Source organism: Penaeus chinensis, chromosome 4 (assembly GCF_019202785.1).
Source record: "Penaeus chinensis breed Huanghai No. 1 chromosome 4, ASM1920278v2, whole genome shotgun sequence".
Lineage (NCBI taxonomy): Eukaryota > Metazoa > Arthropoda > Malacostraca > Decapoda > Penaeidae > Penaeus > Penaeus chinensis.
In genome coordinates, this window is record NC_061822.1 from 419,942 (window position 1) to 439,941 (window position 20,000).

A 20,000-nucleotide genomic window follows, 5' to 3' on the forward strand; every position below is an offset into this window, starting at 1 on the left:
TCCGGAAAGCAGGGTGTTCGGGCGAGCAAATCGAACCACAAGGCCATAAGCCGGAGAGTCTTGACACATGACAAGCGTTTATCGACCATCGCCATACGCCACAACCACTCACGGGCGACAACACCAAGGCCAAGGAGTTGCTCAATTGCTTGTAAAATATACTTTCGAGGAAACTCGGAATTTAAATGTAAATTTATATTTAAATCTCTAATTAAAGAATTTGCACAAACACAGACATGGGCAATCCTTTCCTCTTCTTTTTTTCTTCACAAAAATGTACGCCCGGGTGACGCAGAGAGCAATGGCCGCAGCTATTTCATTGACCCTCTCGCGACCTCATCAAATATGTAAAATTCGCTCGTTTAATGTCAGCTTATGCGGCCGACCCTGCTTTCACCCACTCGATTTTAGATAGCCTTATTATGTGTGTGTGTGTGTGTGTGTCTATATATGACACACACACACACACATATATGTAAATATATGTAACATATATATGTTATACATAATACACACACACACACACACACACACACACACACACACACATACACACACACACACACACACACACACACACACACACACACACACATATATATATATATATATATATATATATATATATATATATATATATGTATATATCGATGTTCGCTGATCCTGGTGCTGAAACCTCGGCCTGTTTCACCATAGTATGCTGTATCGCAGCTGCTGCAGGGTATGCGATATACAGCACCGTTAGGGTTGCTGTCGAGCTGCTTCTTGTCCCGTATCATGTCATGTATCTTTTTCCCGGATGTGCTGGCGATTTTCACATTATTGCCAATTTGATGGCTGCTTATCTTCAAGACAAGCGGCATGAAAGAAACTATTGTAAGGCACCCTTAGTTTCTCTCTATGAAAAGAATAAGCATTCATTGTGGTATCACAGATTTCTTAGATTTGTTTGACTATAATCTTTGATGCCAAATATCCAACTAAACTGTCCTTTAATGACTTATTCCGATTATCAGTGACTCTTCCGTATGTATGTTTACATCGATTTAATTTCGCGTGAAAAAAATATTTTTTGCAGGATGCTTCAGGGAAAAAATTCAGGTGCTACCTCTCTCACCCAGAGAGGTAGCACCTGAAAGGGTCCCAGATATGGGGTTACATATCCTAATGTTGGGCAGCAGTAACATTAGTACCTTGAACTATCGGAAGAACCATTTCGATGGTCAACGGTAGAGCCAAGGATAACAGTAGACAGCCCATTTATCCTGACTCTGGTTGTTCTGGGGGCCTGCTTCATCTATTAGCCTCTTTGTACAATCAGCAACTGGTTGCCAACCTCCGGACCAGAGATGGTACTTGATAAGATAAGCTTCCAAAACATGTATATAATAAGTCATATGTGAGACTTCATAAAATCAATGTTAAAAGTATAGGTAATAATAATGTATATTATTATTATCATTATTTTTGCCTGAAGATGATTGCTAGTTTGTGTTATTATTTTCTCTTTTTGTATAGAACTACGATGGAAAATTATTCAGGAAAATTCTTCACAGTTCATTTATTTTATAACATTCGGGGAGACAGTGATATGCTTAGAACTTTGTCCAATATTGTTATTCAATCATAACACCTTTAAAGCCATTTTGACCCAAACCTAACCGCACCAAGCCCCGTGAAGTGAACGAAAGAGCGGACGGGTTCTGCGAGGCGGGCGACCGCAGAGTCTGGGTTGTGGAACCTAAGATTAAATATGTCTTTGGTAATAATCACTAAAAAACTGTCGCCGCCGTCTAGTCCCGAAGGGAAATAACGAGCACCAATTCATGAAACTTTAGTAAAGACACAATTCGGACTTGAAATCTGGAACGTCAAGAAGGGACACCAGTTCAGTATTGACAAACTTAAATCTATATGATTTACTGGCGTTTTTTTATGATATTAAACCAGCGAGCGACGCGTTCACTGACCAGAAATGTAAAATAAAAAAGGCCGAGAACAGACCGATTTGTTGTCTCCAGTACTCATTTGCGTAATCCTCTGCGTTTCCGCTCATAATGCGCCCTTCCACAGCCACATTTTACCATTAGTTGTTAGAATTGTTATGACGGAGAGAGGTAAATCAACAAATGGCAGTCGGTCTGTAACGCACTCCGGAGTACGGTGGAATGCTGGAATGCCACCCCCTGCCGCTCGGCCTCTGGGGGTCGCGCAGTGGGGGCGGGCCTGGGAACTGGCGGAATTTGTGTGTTGGCGCTTCAGAGCCCCAAAGGACACAGGACGCAGACTGAGAAGGGGACGACTTGAACCGATATAGAAACAGCCCACAGGCGCAACTGATCTTGTCCAAATGAAAAAAACCAGAATGTCGTGTCGGATAAGGGAATTAAAACTTTACAAATTTTAACCGTGAGTAGATGAATATGGACACTAGTTTCTTCACTGTAGGTACCCTCCCTCTGTCCCTAAAAATACCCCCAGAGACACAAAATGTATTGTATACGAATATGGATCCTCTTAAAGGCCATCTTCACATCAGCGAGGTTTAGGTAACGAGTTCAAAGAAATGTACTTTCTGCTTCGCCTACAAGTGGACAAGGCAAATGCGTTCGACGGAGGGCATGGTTCAGCTATCGATGAATCGTGGCAGCCATGTTATGTCAGTGATGTAATATGGATTTTGAAATAACCAATACTTTCAGTCGTGTTCTAGGTACTGTGGCACAGCCCCCCCCCCCCCCCTTCATGTAAGTAATCGGGATTTGACTAAGCAAGTATGTAAAGGCAAGTGGCAACTACCGAGTTTTGTCGACAACTGGACACTTCCATGTGGTTGCTGATCACTTGTATAGTGCAGATTCCTCTCTGTATGGAAACTCTAAGTTGTCTGTATTACGATTTCTTCTTCAGTGTTGGTAGCCCTGAGTAAATGACTTGAGACTTTACCGAAGGCGGTAGAGAGTAACCTGAAATTGTTTTTCTCCAATTATTCGCTTAAGGCGTTGTCATTCAAGGAAAATTATTGATTTCAAGGGACATGCTTGTGCCAGGAATTTTCTGGTGTGTCGACCCTAACCTTGCCTCGCCCTCCATTCCTCCCTTCCCTTCCTTTCCCTTAATTTCATTTCATTTTATTTTCTTACCTTCCCTTCCTTTCCCTTTCCCTTCTACTTTTCCCTTCCTTTCCCTTCTCTCTTTTCTCTTTCCTTGCCCTTCCTTCCCTTCCATTTCCTTCTCTTTCTCTTTCCTCCCTTTTATTTCGGTCTCTTTACCTTTCTTTTCATTTTCCTACCTTTCCTTTCACTATTTTCCCCTTTCTCTTCCTTCTCTTCCATTTCCTTTCCTCTATCTCCCTTCTCTCTCCCTTATTTTTCCATTTTCTTCCTTTCCTTTTTCCTGTTTTCCTTTCCCTTTTATTTTCCTTGTCTTCCTCTCCTTTCCCTTTTCTTTCTTTACTCTCCCTTCCTCGCCTTTTCTTCTCTTTTCTATTTCTTCTTTTTCTCTCCCTCTCCTTCCCTTCCTTTCCTTTTTCCTAATGTATGTCTTTTTCTTCCCTCTCTTTTTGCTTCCTTTCCTTTCCCTTCCCTTCCCTCCCTCCCTCCCTCCCTCTTCCCTTCCCTTCCCTCACTCCCTCCCTCTTCCCTTTCCCTTTTCTTCCCTTCGATACCTTACCTCCCTCTTCCCTTCCCTCCCTCCCTCTCTCTTCCTTTCCCTTCCCTCCCTCTTCCCTTCCCTTCACTCCCTTTTCCCTTCCATTCCTTCCCTCCCTCCCTTGTCCCTTCCCTTTCCTTTCCCCTCTTTCCCTCCCTCCCTTTTCTCTTCCCTTACCTTCCCTTCTCTCCCTCTCCCTCTCTCCCTCTCTTCCCTTCCCTGCCCTCCCTCCCTCCCTCCCTCGTCCCTTCCCTTTTCTTTCCCCTCTTTCCCTTCCCTTCTTCCTTCTTCCGTTCCCTCCCTCCCTCTTCCCTTCCCTTCCCTCCCTCCCTCCCTCCCTCCTCCCTTCCCTTCTCTCCCTCCCTCCCTCTCCTCTTTCTCTCTCTCCTGCCTTCCCTCCCTCTTCCCTTTTCTCCCCTCCCTCCCTCCCTCCCTCCCTCCCTCCCTCCCTCCATCTCTCATCCCTTTCTCCCTCCCCCCTCCCTCCCTCTTCCCTTCCCTTTCCCTTTTCTTCCCTTCGATACCTTACCTCCCTCTTCCCTTCCCTCCCTCCCTCTCTCTTCCTTTCCCTTCCCCCCCTCTTCCCTTCCCTTCACTCCCTTTTCCCTTCCATTCCTTCCCTCCCTCCCTTGTCCCTTCCCTTTCCTTTCCCCTCTTTCCCTCCCTCCCTTTTCTCTTCCCTTACCTTCCCTTCTCTCCCTCTCCCTCTCTCTCTCTCTTCCCTTCCCTGCCCTCCTCCCTACCTCCCTCTTCCCTTCCCTCCCTCTTCCCTTCCCTTTCCCTTCCTTTCCCTTCGCTGCAAAAACGAGACAAACACGACCTGGCATCGAGTCGTGTCCTCGCCGACCTAGACAACACCCCTTGTTTAGTTTTGCATAACGCGACGGCGATGTATTTACAAGTCTTATTAACCGGAGGGTGTAAGCGGCGGCGTCGGGCGGGTCTTGGGCGTTCAATTTTAAAAGGAAAAGAACGGGAACAAATAAGAATTGGCCTGTCTTCCCGCTTAGAAAATCTCCCAATGTTTTAACATCTTATGTAACGTTGCCGGGAAGTACTATCAGTTGAGAGAGATTTCAATGCAGAAAATATGGAGGATGAAAAAATTGTTCAAAAGAAAACCAGGCGGGAAGCAACGGGATCAGAGACGTCGTGTTTTCCATATGCTTCTGCTCGCTGTGCCCAACGACCCTCGTGGGAAGGAGTCTGAAGCATGGAACTGTGGCATCCGTAACCCTTTTGTAATCTTTACCCAATTTGCGACGTAAAGCTGGACATTTATGGATAATAAACACTGTACAGGTAGTGTTTTATTAACACCGTAGACAGTTCATAGTTATTTACCGTAAGTAGTTCAATATATATATATATATACATACATACATACATACATACATACATACATACATACATACATACATACATACACACACACACACACACACACACACACACACACACACACACATATATATATCAGTGTATCATCTGTATACATACCTCCACACAAATATATACATTCAGTAAATAAAAATAATATATTTATACATATTAACATGCACACCTAAATCCAGATGATTTTCTTGTATGTTAGTTCATCTTAAACGGGAGTTCGAAGGAGACTTAGTTTTATTTCAAGAGTTCAGCACTGTTTGTCTTCCCTGACAGAAAGTCATGCACTATCCAGATGCTGTGAATTCTGTCGCTCACCGACGGCTAGACAAGGGCCTGGGCTGTGCACATAATGAGTGGTGCTTAGCCCTTGCACTCATCACGCCCCATTATTCATGATTAATTTTTCTGTAGATTGAGGGCATCTTGAGGAAGCTGTAGGATACATAATGTCTTATATGTGCTAACGCTACATGACACATGTAGTTATACCTACGTTTGTGACGAAATGCATTTGCAATCAATAACTCACAGTTGACCACAATGAATGTGGTTGTGGGGACCCTCATGGCACTGGCGGCCTGCATGGGCGTCCACGGCCAGTCCCTCGAGTCCCAGAACCTGATGCACAGAGCTGTCTTGGACCAGGAAGGCAAATACGTCATGCTGTGGACGCCGCGGGAAGATGACATCGTTATCGAAGTGCAGGTGAGAGCGGGTGCCTTGCGAGAAGTCGCAGTACATAACCGCAGAGCTTAACAAGCAAGGAAAATATAAATGACAATGAGCATTATAATGTCTCAAATACACAGCCTTATCTGTGTAAAAATTCACTGTTACCTACATCTTTTTCCTTTATTAATCCTGTTCACATGTGTCCTGCAGGTGGCAACGAAGGGGTACGTGGGCCTCGGGTTCTCCCCCAACGGCGGGATGCGGGACGCCGACATCGTGCTCGGCTGGGTCTCGGACGAGGGAAAGGTTGCCTTGGAGGTTAGTGTGGAACCAAGTGGACTCGTGGTCAGCCTCACAAAGTATGAATGAGGTCTAGATAAATGGATAAAATGAGTCACCCCGTGGGCAGTCAGACATAAACAAAATGGAAAATAAGGAAAGAAGTGGTAAATAATTCAACAAACACTTGAATAAACAAGCAAACAAGCATACAGCAAATAATAGCTATAACAAAGCGCTAACGACCTCTGTCTCTGCTTCTCGTCTCCATCTGCAGGATCGCTTCGCCACAGGCAACTCAGAGCCAAGGAAGGACAAGTTGCAGAGCGTAACGCTGCTGACAGGGTACGAGAACGACACCCACACCGTGCTGAGGTTCTCCCGGCCGTGGGCCACCTGCGACGACGAGGACCTTGAACTCTCGGTTAGGCTTCATGTTTCCTAGTTGTTTGCTTTCATAGTATCCTTTTGTAATTGGTTAGCTGAGGTTCCTTTCCCTTATTCGTTTATCTGTTAAAGTTTTTGTTGCTAGTATCGTTTTGCCATCGGTTAGGTTAGTCTTTTTCTTCTGTGTTTATCTGTTATGGTCTTCATTGCTATCGATTTGCCATCGATCTGTCGGTAAGGTTTTTTTTTGTTCTTCATTTATTTGTTATAGTCTTTTTTGATATTATAATTTTGTCGTTGTTATCGCCGACATTATCATTACTACTTTTTATTATTATTAGTTTTATTGTTATTATTATCAGTTTTAGCATTGTAATAATTATAGGTTATTATTATCAGCTTTATTACTATTACTATGATTATTATCATCATTATTATCATTATTACTATTTTCATCCTTCATCTTCTGCTTGTTGTTGTTGTTATTATTATATTTTATATTATTATTGTGAATATGAATGTAATAGTGAATATGATTATGATTATTATTATTGTTATTCTTCTTATTACCATCATCATCATCATCATCATATCATTATAATCTTCTTGACTTTTTTTTAGTTATTGGTATCTCTTGTCCTGTGGTTTATTTATTAACGTTTTGATTGATGTCCAAATATTACTTTAATTCTCTGTCCATTGGATGGTCTCAATCCCTCTTTAAAAAGGCTTCGAAAAACGATACTAATGATAAGGATTATGTCTAGTCTGTACCTAGACACACCCCTGCATCACGGAGCGCAGAGTATGCAAGTATTTATTTCTCAGATGCAAAGATCTAGTCCTTTACCACAGCACTCTCAGTGTGCCATTATATCTCCCTCTGTCCCCAAGGGCGACACAGTGCGGGTCATCTGGGCCTTCGGCCGAGACGACCAGATCAAGTGGCACGTCCGGCGCGGGGCGAAGAGCATCTACCTCCAGGAGCCGCAGTTCTTGCTCCCGGACTTCGGCGACGATGTTAAGACGTGGGATCTCGTCAGCGATAATGTAAAGGATTGGAATGTTTGTGTATAGATGTGGAATATGTTTTACAGTGAATGTCCTGCATATGTGTTTTCTTTTCTCTGTCTCTGTGTCTGCCTATCTGTCTCTCTCTTTCTTCCTTTCCTCCAATCTCATCTCCTCTCCTCCTTTCTTCTATCCTCTCACCTCTATCTTTATTAATGTATATTTTTGGCTCTACCCTTTCTATTTACCTTCACCTCATTTGATTGGTTTTAGTCCAATTGAAGTTTTGTTTTCTTTGGTGAGCACAGATCAGCCTACCAGATGACCTACGCACCCTGTACTGGTGCAAAATTTTCAAGATGCCTAATATTGCACAGAAGGCCCAGATCATCGGGGTAAGAAAGATGTTCAAAGATAAAACATCTTCACTTTTTTGAGATAGGAAAGATAAACTTTGCTCATATAGAACTTGATGGCTTTCCTTGTAACAACAGTAAGAGTGTTTCACAAATTACATCATATAGATTTTCTTATACTTCCACGAAGACTGCAGGGAAAACCATGTAATTAACTGATTCATTTATCCATTCATCCACTCACATCCCTCCTTTTTTGCAACAGTACCTCCCAATTATCCAAGAGGGAAACCACCAGTTCGTCCACCACGCCGTCCTCTACGAGTGTAATCTGCCAGACAGCGCTCGTCACTTTGAGAAATGGCTGGACGTCAAGGGCGCGCAGTGCCACAGCGCCAGCATGCCCCTGTCCTGGAAGCGGTGCACGAACCCGCTTTTCGCCTGGGCTGTCGGCGGCGACGGTAAGTCGTGGGGCAGGGAAGGGGGGGGGAGGAGAGAGAGAGAGACTGAGACTGACATATATACAGAGAGAGAGAGAGAGAGAGAGAGAGAGAGAGAGAGAGAGAGAGAGAGAGAGAGAGAGAGAGAGAGAGAGAGAGAGTGTGTGTGAGTGAGTGAGTGAGAGATATACCAACGGACAAATAGTCATACACAGTTTGAGAAACAAAGATCGCTCATTCCTCTGGTATTTGTTCTATAATTTATTACATGAAAGTTTGGACAACCAGCGTTGTTTTGCTTTAAGCTTTTGAAGACAACCACGCAGATAACAGGAATGAGCTCCACCCCATTTTGCAGAACAGTAAGTGAAATGAGGGTATACCAAAGAGTGACAAAATTGTTTTATTTTGTTCCCATAATGGTTCTGTGAACGATACCCAAGATTTTGGTTTAATATCTTTAACCACGATCATTTATTATCTAAAGTAATCCCTAAGAATTTTATGTCATTGAAGTTGATTAACAAATTTCATGGGCAGTGAGTCGACGACCAATGTGTTTTGGCAAATGTGTAGCAAGTTTGATTGTCTTAACCAATAGCTTTGATATGCACAAGTCCTCTGTTAACAACAATTTCTAATTCATTCAGTCTTGACTTTATCAGACGAAAGTTCGAATCACCTTCAGGAAGCAAGAAGTTGACGTTGCTCGATCAATATCATTATTGTCTACGGTAAAAAGTCAAAAAGTCCAAGTATCGAGTCTTGAGGTACGCCCTCACTGATATTTCTGTTTGGTTAGTGTTCTGTTAGCTTGCAAACATGTAACATTTGAATCAGTTAAGTGCTGGGCCTCTAATGCCATATATCGTTAACTTCGGTAGGAGGATTTCATGAGATATTGTGTCAAAGGCTTTTGACAGGTCACAAAATAATCATATAATATCTGCTTTTATCATAAATATGTTGGCTTCTGTTAGAAGTCAATTTTAACTACAATTTTGATAAGACTGGAGACTGCAACATTTCACGTAGTTTGCTAGTACGAGGAATCGGAGGAAAGGGTCTGCAGTCTCCACACATGCATTTCGCACCTTTCGTGTGAGCCTAAATGATTGTTGCTGAGCGACATAATTACTAGAGAAAAGGGAGGCAGAGAAAAGTATAAAAAGAGAGTAAGGTAGACAGACAATAATAAAATAAAAAAACAGAAAAGGGACATTTAGAAGAACAAAGTCAAGCCTGTGGTAAAACTCTTAATGATTTTAATTATAAGTGCTATTACAATTATGATAACAGTAATTATTATAATACTCATAATAATAAAGACGATAGTAATAAGAACCACAACAACGAATCAGCAACATAACGATGACAATGCACATTATAATAATGATCCCCCCCTGACAGGAGAAATGCTGCCAGACCACGTGGGGTTCCCGATGGGGGAGGCGCACGGCGGGTCGACCTATTACCTCATGGAAATGCATTACGACAACCCCAGCCTGGAGACAGGTGAGCTGCGGCCTTCGATGAGAGCACAGTGCTATATAGGAGGAAGATGTGGCAGGTAGATGAAGGATGGGTATGTAGGATGTAGATATGGAATCTAGACGTAATGGTAGGATGAGGATGTAGGATATAGATATAGGTAGATGAAGATGTGGAAAATGGATGTTAGATGCTGATGCAGAATGATGTGGCTTGTAAGTACAAAACGTAGATGTAACATGAAGATCCGAAAGGTTGACGCAGGTTTAGATGTAAGATCAAGATGAAGGTAAAGGAACAGAGGTGTAAGGTGAAGATATGAATGACTTGTCTATAGGATTAAGAGGAAGAATATATATGTATATAATATATAGGTGCTCAGCCTCAGGAACTGACCAGTTTTCATAATGTTGACATTTGTTATATTAATGTATATTCTAATAGAAATGTTATAATATACAAATGTAATATTACTATATCATGATTTATGTAATAATAAGATTATAATGGGTAATGAATTATTTGCATTGCTAGATAATGTAATATTCACTGTAATATAATGTCATAATGTGTGTGTGTGTGTTTGTGTGTGTTTGAGTGTGTGCGCTGAAAATATTTATATTTCACATAAACTACGTTAGAAATGGACTAAATAAAGTAAACATTAGAAACAATATGACTTATTATCAATTAAACCTGTCGACCTGTAAGATTCCTTACTCCAATACGGTTCCGCGAGAGAGTTCGGAGCGCCACTGGAACGAGAGAGGTTGGAAGCACCGATGGCGTCATCACCGCTCGCGGGTGTTGGGCATGTTGAACTTGTTTTGGAAGTGAGATGCAAATGTAGATTGCAGATGTAGATGTTGAAGTAGGAGTGTGTGGCGTGTAGAAGCAGGATGTAGATGCAGATGGAGGATGAAGCTGAGGATGTAGGAGTAATGTGAGGAATTTAGATGTAAGGTGTAAATATAGCTTTGCAGTATAAATATAGGTGTGGATGTAAGTTGAGCAGTTGACACAAATCCAACTTTGTTGGAGGTTGGCCATTTGGGTCAAGATATACTTTTCAGTTAATACAATTTTTGATAAATATTGTATTTCTTATTCTCATATTAAAGTGTGCTTATTACTTCTATTTTGGAAGTGCCCCTGACTTCAGCTTTGTTTACACGCAAGGCCTGAAGGCAGAGTTCGTCGAGATTAAGGACCTCATGCCATATTTGTTTGCTGAAATCGTACGCGTAAGCGATGGTTTTATTTCTTCATGTGGCCAGCAAACTGGGGAACAGACAACTCAGAGTATGGGGCAGTTTCGAAGGTTGGCTATTATTACAAATTGGTTGTTGAAAAAACGCGGCTTCATTTATGAGACGGGTTCTCAAAGTGGTCCGAGCGTGCGAGGACGTGCAGATGAGCGCATGGCCAGGAGGCTGATGGGGGCCAGCCGACAAGGCCAGGAGGCTGATGGGGGCCAGCCACCAAGGCCAGGAGGCTGATGGGGGCCAGCCCCCAAGGCCAGGAGGCTGATGGGGGCCAACTGACAAGGGCCAGGAGGCTGATGGGGGCCAGCCGACAAGGCCAGGAGGCTGATGGGGGCCAGCCGACAAGGGCCAGGAGGCTGATGGGGGCCAGCCGACAAGACCAGGAGGCTGATGGGGGCCAGCCAACAAGGCCAGGAGGCTGATAGGGGCCAGCCGACAAGGCCAGGAGGCTGATGGGGGCCAGCCGACAAGGCCAGGAGGCTGATGGGGGCCAGCCGACAAGGCCAGGAGGCTGATGGGGGCCAGCCGACAAGGGCCAGGAGGCTGATGAGGGCCCGCCACCAAGGCCAGGAGGCTGATGAGGGCCAGCCACCAAGGCCAGGAGGCTGATGGGGGCCAGCCGACAAGGGCCAGGAGGCTGATGAGGGCCAGCCACCAAGGCCAGGAGGCTGATGGGGGCCAGCCGACAAGGCCAAGAGGCTGATGGGGGCCAGCCACCAAGGCCAGGAGGCTGGTGGGGGCCAGCCGACAAGGGCCAGGGGTCGCAGGAGGATCGGAAAACAGCAAGATTTTTAAAAATTCCAAAAAGAGCTATAGGCCTCCTCTTCCTCCTCCTCCTACCCCTCTTCCTCTTCCTCTTCCTCTTCCTCCTCTTCCTCAATCTCCTCAACCTTCTCCTCTTCCTCCTCCTCTTCCTCCGCCTCTTCCTCCTCCTTTTCACCCTCCTCCTCTTCTTCATTCTCTTCCTCTTATCCTTCTTCCTCCTTTTCCTTCTCCTCTTCCTTCTTCACCTCCTCTTCATCTTCCTTCAACTCTTCCTCATTTTCCTCTTCTTCCTCTTTCTTCTCCTCTTCCTCCTCCTCTTCTTCCTCCTCTTCCTTCTCTTCCTTCTCTTCCAACCTCCTCTTCCTCCTCTACCTTCTCCTCCTCTTCCTCCTCTTCTTCCTCCTCCTTCTTTTCTTCCTCCTTATCTTCCTCCTTCGCCTCTTCTTCCTCCTTCCCTTCCTCATCCTCTCCCTCTTCCTTTTCCTCTTCCTCCTTCTCTTCGTCCTTTTCCTCCTCCTCCTCCTCTCCATCCTCTTCCTCCTCCCCTTCCTCTTCTTCCTCCTCTTCTTCCTCCTCTTCCTCATCCTCCTCTTAATCTTTCTCCTCCCTCTCTTGCTCCTCCTCTTTCTCATCCTCCTCTTCCTCCTCCTCCCCTTAATTTTCTTCCTCCTCTTCCTCCTCTTCCTCTTCCTCCTCCTCTCCCTCCTCCTCCCTTTCATCCTCTTCCTCTTTTTCCTCCTCTTCCTTCTCCTTCTCTTCCTTCTCCTCCTCTTCCTTCTCCTCCTCTTCCTCTTCTTCCTCCTCATCCTTTTCCTAATCCTCCTTCCTCCTCTTTCTCGTTCCTCGTCCTCCTTCTCCTCTTCCTCCTCTTCCTTCCCCTTCTCTTTCTCCTTCTCTTCCTCCTCCTCTTTCTCCTTCTCTTCCTCTTCCTCCTCCTTTTCCTCCTCTCCTGGCTTTTCCCCTTTCTCCTCTTCCTCTTCCTCCTCCTTCTTTTCCTCCTCCTCCTCATCCTCCTCTTCCAACCTCCTCTTCATCCTCTTCATCCTCTTCCTCCTTTTTTTCTCATCCTCCTCTTCCTCCTCTTCCTCTTCCTCCTCTTCCTCATTTTCATCCTTCTCTTCCTCCACTTCCTCCTCATCTTCACCTCCTCCTCCTCTTCCTCCTAATTCTAATTATTTTCTTCCTTCTCCTCCTAATCCTAATCCTAATTCTTTTCTTCCTCCTCCTCCTCCTCTTCCTCCTCCCCCTCTTTCTCCTCCTCCTCCTCCTCCTCTCCTTCCTTTTCGTCCTCCTCCTCCTCGTCCTCTTCCTCCTCTTCCTCCTCCTCCTCGTCCTACTCCTCCTCTTCATTCTCCTCCTCATTTTCCTCCTCCTCTTCTTCTTCCTCCTCCTCCTCCTTCTCTTCCTCCTCCTCCTCTTCTTCCTCCTCCTCCTCCTCCTCCTTCTCTTCCTCCTCCTCCTCTTCCTCCTCCTCTTTCTTCTCCTCCTCCTCTTTCTCCTCCTCCTCTTCCTCTCCTTCCTTTTCGTCGTCCTCCTCCTCTTCCTTCTCTTCCTCTTCTTCCTCCTCTTCCTTCTCCTCCTCCTCGTCCTACTCCTCTTCTTCATTCTCCTCCTCCTTTTCCTCTTCCTCCTCCTCCTCCTCTTCTTCCTCATATTCCTCCTCCTCCTCCTCTTCCTACTCCTCTTCCTACTCCTCTTCCTCTTCCTCCTCCTCTTCCTCCTCCTCTTCTTTTTCCTCCTCCTTCTCCTTCTCCTCATCCTCCTCCTTCTCCTCTTATTCCTCCTCTTTCTCCTCTTTCTCCTTCTCCTTATCTTTCTCCTCCTCCTCCTCCTTCCCCTCCTTCTCCTCCTTTTCCTCCTTTTCCTCCTCCTCCTCCTCCTTTTACTTCCTCCCCCCTTCCTCCTCCTCCCCCTCTTCTTCCTGTTCCTTCTCCTCATTTTCCTTCCTTTTCCTCTTCCTCCTCCTCCACCTCTTCCCCCTCCTCCTCCTCTTCCTCATCCTCTTCTCCCTCTTCCTCATCCTGCTGCTCCTCCTCTTCCTCCTCTTCCAACCTCATCTTCCTCTTCCTCCTCCTCCTCCTTCTCCTCTTCCTCTGCCTCCTCCTCCTCTTCTTCCTCTTCCTCTTCCTCCTCCACCTCCCCCTCCTCCTCTTCTTCTCCTCTTCCATTTTCTCCTCTCCCTCTTTCTCCTCTTGCAACCTCTTTCTCTTCCTCTTCTTTCTCCTCCTCCTCCTTCTTCTTCTCCTCCTTCTCTACCTTCTCCTCCTCTTCCTCTTCCTTCTCCTCCTCTCCCTCCTCCTCCTCTTCCTCGTCTTCCTACTCCTCTTCTTCCTCTTCCTTTTACTACTCTTCCTCTTCTTCCTTGTCCTCTTCCTCCTCCTTTTCTTCCTCTTCCTCCTCCTTTTCCTCCTCTTCCTCTTCTTATTTTTCTTCTTCCTCCTGTTCCTCCTCCTCCTCCTTTTCCTCCTCCTCTCCTTCCTTTTCCTCTTCCTCCTCCTCCTCTTCCTCTTCCTCCTCCTCTCCTTCCTTTTCCTCTTCATCTTCCTCCTTCTCCTCCTTTTTCTCCTGCTTTTCCTCCTTCTCCTACTCCTCTTCTTCCTTTTCCAACTTCCTCCTCTTCCTCCTCCTTTTCCTTCTCCTCATCCTTCTCGTCCTCCTCCTCTTCCTCTTCCTCCTTCTCTTCCTCTTCCTCTTCTTCCTCTTCCTCTTCCTCCTCTTCCTCCTCCTCTTCCTCTTCCTCCTCCTCCTCTCCTTCCTTTTCCTCTTCCTCTTCCTTTGTCCTTCTGTTCCTCTTCTTCTTCTTCCTCCTTCTCCTCTCCGTCTTCTTTTTCCTCCTTCTCCTCCTCTTCCTTCTCCTCCTCTCCTTCCTTTTCCTCCTCCTCCTCCTCCTCCTCCTCCTCCTCTCCGTCTTCTTTTTCCTCCTCCTTCTTCTCCTCCTCCTCCTCCTCCTCCTCCTCCTCCTCCTCCTCTCCGTCTTCTTTTTCCTCCTCCTTCTTCTCCTCCTCCTCCTCCTCCTCCTCCTCCTCCTCCTCCTCCTCCTCCTCCTGTCCGTCTTCTTTTTCCTCCTCCTTCTTCTCCTCCTCCTCCTCCTCCTCCTCCTCCTCCTCCTCCTCCTCCTCCTCTCCGTCTTCTTTTTCCTCCTCCTTCTTCTTCTCCTCCTCCTCCTCCTCCTCCTCCTCCTCCTCCTCCTCTCCGTCTTCTTTTTCCTCCTCCTCCTCCTCCTCCTCCTCCTCCTCCTCTCCGTCTTCTTTTTCCTCCTCCTTCTTCTTCTCCTCCTCCTCCTCCTCCTCCTCCTCCTCCTCCTCCTCCACCTCTCCGTCTTCTTTTTCCTCCTCCTCCTTCTTCTCCTCCTCCTCCTCCTCCTCCTCTCCGTCTTCTTTTTCCTCCTCCTTCTTCTCCTCCTCCTCCTCCTCCTCCTCCTCTCCGTCTTCTTTTTCCTCCTCCTCTTCTCCTTCCTTTCCTCCTCCTCCTCCTCTCCGTCTTCTTTTTCCTCCTCCTTCTCCTCCTCCTCCTCCTCCTCCTCCTCCTCCTCTTCCTCCTCCTCCTCCTCTCCGTCTTCTTTTTCCTCCTCCTTCTTCTTCTCCTCCTCCTCCTCCTCCTCCTCCTCCTCCTCCTCCTCCACCTCCACCTCTCCGTCTTCTTTTTCCTCCTCCTCCTTCTTCTCCTCCTCCTCCTCCTCCTCCTCTCCGTCTTCTTTTTCCTCCTCCTCCTCCTCCTCCTCCTCCTCCTCCTCCTCCTCCTCTCCGTCTTCTTTTTCCTCCTCCTTCTTCTTCTCCTCCTCCTCCTCCTCCTCCTCCTCCTCCTCTCCGTCTTGTTTTTCCTCCTCCTTTTTCTCCTCCTCCTCCTTCTCCTCCTCCTGTCCGTCTTCTTTTTCCTCCTCCTCTTCCTCCTCCTCTTCTCCTTCCTTTTCCTCCTCCTCCTCCTCCTCCTTTCCGTCTTTTTTTTCCTCCTTCTCCTCCTCCTCCTCCTCCTCCTCCTCCTCCTCCTTCTCCCATCCTCTCCGTCTTATTTTTCCTCCTCCTTCTCCTCCTCCTCCCCCTCCTCCTCCTCCTCTCCGTCTTCTTTTTCCTCCTCCTTCTTCTCCTCCTTCTCCTCCTCCTCCTCCTCTCCGTCTTGTTTTTCCCCCTCCTTCTTCTCCTCCTCCTCCTCCTCCTCCTCCTCCTGTCCGTCTTCTTTTTCCTCCTCCTCTTCTCCTTCCTTTTCCTCCTCCTCCTCCTCTCCGTCTTCTTTTTCCTCCTTCTCCTCCTCCTCCTCCTCCTCCTCCTCCTCCTCCTCCTCCTCCTCCTCCTCCTCCTCCTCCTCCTCTCCGTCTTCTTTAGCCTCCTTCTTCTCCTCCTCCTCCTCCTTCATCCCTCTCAAAACCGTGTCCGTTTCCCAGGCGTGGTCGACGCGTCCGGAATGAGACTGTTCTACACAGAAAAGCCGCGGAAGTTCGAGGCCGGGTCCATGATCGTCGGCCACGGCCTCTTCAGTCACATCATTCCCCCGAAGGCCGACAGGTGGCTCTCCGTCGGCCACTGCACTGCCGATTGCACCAGCGAGGTAAGCTGCAACTCTGCTGGCCTTCTGTGATTGGTCATCGATATTGAGAGATGGTATCAGCTAGCTATTGTTCTCTTTTACCAAAATGTATGAAAAAATAGAACGGAGAAATGTAAACAGGTAGAAGAAAATCAGACTATTTTTTTCGTTTTGAACAAGAGTAAAGGCTCAAGAAATGTTGAAAAAAAAGAAACGCAAAATCTTAATTTCTCTCCTCCTTCTCTTCCTCCTCCTCCACCTCTTCTTATTCCTCCTCCTCCTCCTCCTCTTGCTGCTCCTTTCTTATACAGATGATCCCTGCCGATGGCGTAAAGGTGGTCCAGGGTTTACTGCACTCTCACCTGCTGGGGAGGGAACTCTACCTCCGCCAGATTCGCGACGGAAAAGAACTGCCGATGGTCTTCAGCGGTGAGTCTGTTGCTGCCTTTCTTTGTCTACTTTTAGGAAATCATTAGAATCTGGTGCCCTTATCATACCTTGTTATTTTTCTATTGGTATCTCCTTATCCTTTATGGCTTATGATCACATTTTAGAAACCCCTTTATAACCATTTCATTGTTTGGTTGACAAGATTATGCTTTTCATATTGAAGCTGGTATTCCTGTGTTATATATTAGTTATATTATGCTATATGATTCCAAATACCTGTTATAAATAGATTAATGAATTTACTGAGATAGGAAAGATAGGAAATACAAAATGATACAAAACATTAAATGTAATCAATTGATTGATGAATTGATAAATACAAATCAAAACCTAAATCCAAGAGAAAGTAGAATATTCTTTGCCCACAATGGCTATTTACAAGTCCTCGTACACGGCCTGAAGCAATGCCTCAGTCATTGCTGGCATCATGCCTGGTGCAAGCTACCTTCATGCTACTGTCCTGTTACTTACGTGCTTCAAAACAAACCGCAAATATATTAGTGAACTTACCTTCTCTCTATTGCTATTGCTCTTAAACTCGCAGATGGCAGTTATGACTTCAACTACCAACAAACAAGAGTCCTGAGGGAGGAGATGACTATCCTACCTGGGGATTCCTTCATCACGGAGTGTGTGTACGATTCCAGTGACAGAAGCGACCCATCCTTTGTGAGTGAAGCTTTTGTCTAATATAGTTTAGTTGCAACAGTGTTCTTGAAAGTATGTTGATTGTGACTTCACGGATAGTACTTTTTGTAATTTAAGCGTACTTTGTGTATTATTTATGATATCTAAAGTATTCATGCATTATATATATATATATATATATATATATATATATATATACATACATACATACACACAGTTATATATAATATATATAATATATATACGTATATCATATATCTGTATATAGAGCGGGAGAGAGAGAGAGAATGAAAAAAAGAAAGAACGGAAGAGAGAGAGAGAGAGAGAGAGAGAGAGAGAGAGAGAGAGAGAGAGAGAGAGAGAGAGAGAGAGATAGAGAGAGAGAGACAGAGAGAGAGAGAGAGAGAGAGAGAGAGAGAGAGAGAGAGAGAGAGAGAGAGAGAGAGAGAGAGAGAGAGAGAGGCAGAGAGAGAGAGAGAGAGAAAAGGCAGAGAGAGAGAGAGAGAGAGAGAGAGAGAGAGAGAGAGAGAGAGAGAGAGAGAGAGAGAGAGAGAGAGAGAGAGGCAGAGAAAGTGGGAGAGAGAGGTAGAGAGAGAGAGAGAGAGAGAGAGAGAGAGAGAGAGAGAGAGAGAGAGAGAGAGAGAGAGAGAGAGAGAGAGAGAGAGAGAGAGAGAGAGAGAGAGAGAGAGAGAGAGAGAGAGAGAGAGGCAGAGAGAGAGAGAGAGGGGCAGAGAGAGAGAGAGAGAGGCAGAGAGAGAGAGAGAGGCAGAGAGAGAGTGAGAGAGAGGCAGAGAGAGAGAGAGAGAGAGAGAGAGAGAGAGAGAGAGAGAGAGAGAGAGAGAGAGAGAGAGAGAGAGAGAGGGGCAGAGAGAGAGAGAGAGAGGCAGAGAGAGAGAGTTAACACTATCAAAAGCATAATGTGAGTAAATTTACCTGATATTTGTCAATGTTATTATAAATCTCATCAGTGATTTGCAGTAAAGCTGTTTCAGTTGATAACCTATTTCAAAAACCATGTTGTGTTTTAGACAATAAGTTATTGGCCTCTAGGAAACTCGTCAGTTGATTTGCTAAAAAAAAATTCAAGAATTTTGTATAATATAGGGAGTATAGTAATAGGGCGATAATTATTGACATCGTCTATATCCCCCGACTTGAAAATTGATGTTACTCTACCATGTTTCCAAAGCGATGGAAAGACACCAGTGACCAGAGAGGTGTTAATAATGACCGTCAAATAATGTAGAGTTGCGGGTAGACTATCTCTGATAAAGCGCAAAGCAATACCGTCGTCTCCTACAGCATTTGTTTCGCGAAGGTGTTTTATTACTAAGATGGTTGTTTCTACGTCCACTGGTTGTGGTCAGAAAAAAATTGTTGTAATCCTTGCCCGATCTGTATTTTGTTGTAATGTAGAAGCAATTGTTTTCTCGTAAGTTAGTTTACCAATTTTTGAGAAAAAAAAGTCATTAAAATGGTCTGTTCTATGTATGAGACTTGTGCAATCACTAGTGAGGTGATTGTTGTGAGGCACTAGTGTTCTAACAATTTTCCATGTTTTATCAGAATTGTTCTTATATTCTGTTAATTTATTTCTGAAGTAATTTCTTTTTGCACATTGAATTAGCAATTTTACATTTTTCTTTTTTGCTTTGTAATCTATCTGAAAGGCAGCCTCATTTCTGTTACTTTTAAGAGCTTGGTGGGCATTATTTCTATCGCTAATGGCTCTCTTGATGTCGTTTATCCATGGAGCAAGGGGACGTCTGACGGTTCGTGTTACGTAGGGAGCCAGCGCATCAATGCTGCTTTTAATAACTTCCGTTAGGATAGTTACTTTGTTGTTTACATTATCTGTCACTGAAGTATCTGATAGAGTCATTTCTTTAGACAAGATAAGCTCGCAGAAAGATTGAGGATCGTAGTGTTTGAAATCGCGAAAAGTTTTTATTACTGGTGGTCTCTTTGTTTTCTTTATATTTAACGTCATCGTGATGAGTTCATGGTCAGCAACATGGCACGGGATGACATCGAAGTGGAGGATGAGGTCGGATCTTTTAGTAATTAAATCTAATAGAGAAGAGGTGTTTACTGTAATTCGTTTAGGTTTATCTATTATTTGTTCTAATTTATTTTTCTTTATCATCTTAGCTAACTTAGCATTAGATCATCATTTAGGTCACCTAAGATGAAAAGCGGTTTCTTTTTTAAAGACATTTCTCTGAAAACCTTTTCAATGTATTCAAAAGATTCCGAGAGAGAGAGATAGAGATAGAGAGAGAGATAGAGAGAGAGAGATAGAGATAGAGATAGAGAGAGAGATAGAGATAGAGAGAGAGAAAGAGAGAGAGAGAGAGAGAGAGAGGGAGAGAGAGAGAGAGAGAGAGAGAGAGAGAGAGATAGAGGAAGGGAGGGAGAGAGAGAGAGAGAGAGCGAGAGAGAGAGAGAGAGAGAGAGAGAGAGAGAGAGAGAGAGAGAGAGAGAGAGAGAGAGAGAGAGAGAGAGAGAGAGAGAAAGAAAGAGAGAAAGAGAGAGAGATAGATAGAGAGAGAGAGAGAGAGAGAGAGAGAGAGAGAGAGAGAGAGAGAGAGAGGCAAAGAGAGAGAGGCTGTAAAGGCTATTTAGACGCCTTAAACATATGGTTTAGCAGGAGTAGTAAAAGGGGACGG

General features: G+C 45.1%; 1 protein-coding gene across 1 annotated transcript in view; it reads left to right on the forward strand.

The window, feature by feature from the left end:
• LOC125024656 (DBH-like monooxygenase protein 1) overlaps positions 1-20,000 on the forward strand; it is a 31,116-nt gene that overhangs the window by 3,077 nt on the left and 8,039 nt on the right. The window contains exons 2-11 of the mRNA XM_047612455.1: positions 5,578-5,751; positions 5,929-6,036; positions 6,275-6,421; positions 7,279-7,434; positions 7,704-7,790; positions 8,017-8,212; positions 9,602-9,706; positions 16,091-16,254; positions 16,545-16,662; positions 17,228-17,352. Of these exons, the coding sequence (XP_047468411.1) occupies positions 5,587-5,751; positions 5,929-6,036; positions 6,275-6,421; positions 7,279-7,434; positions 7,704-7,790; positions 8,017-8,212; positions 9,602-9,706; positions 16,091-16,254; positions 16,545-16,662; positions 17,228-17,352 (1,371 nt within the window). The 5' untranslated portion in view covers positions 5,578-5,586. The remainder of the gene's footprint in view (positions 1-5,577; positions 5,752-5,928; positions 6,037-6,274; positions 6,422-7,278; positions 7,435-7,703; positions 7,791-8,016; positions 8,213-9,601; positions 9,707-16,090; positions 16,255-16,544; positions 16,663-17,227; positions 17,353-20,000) is intronic.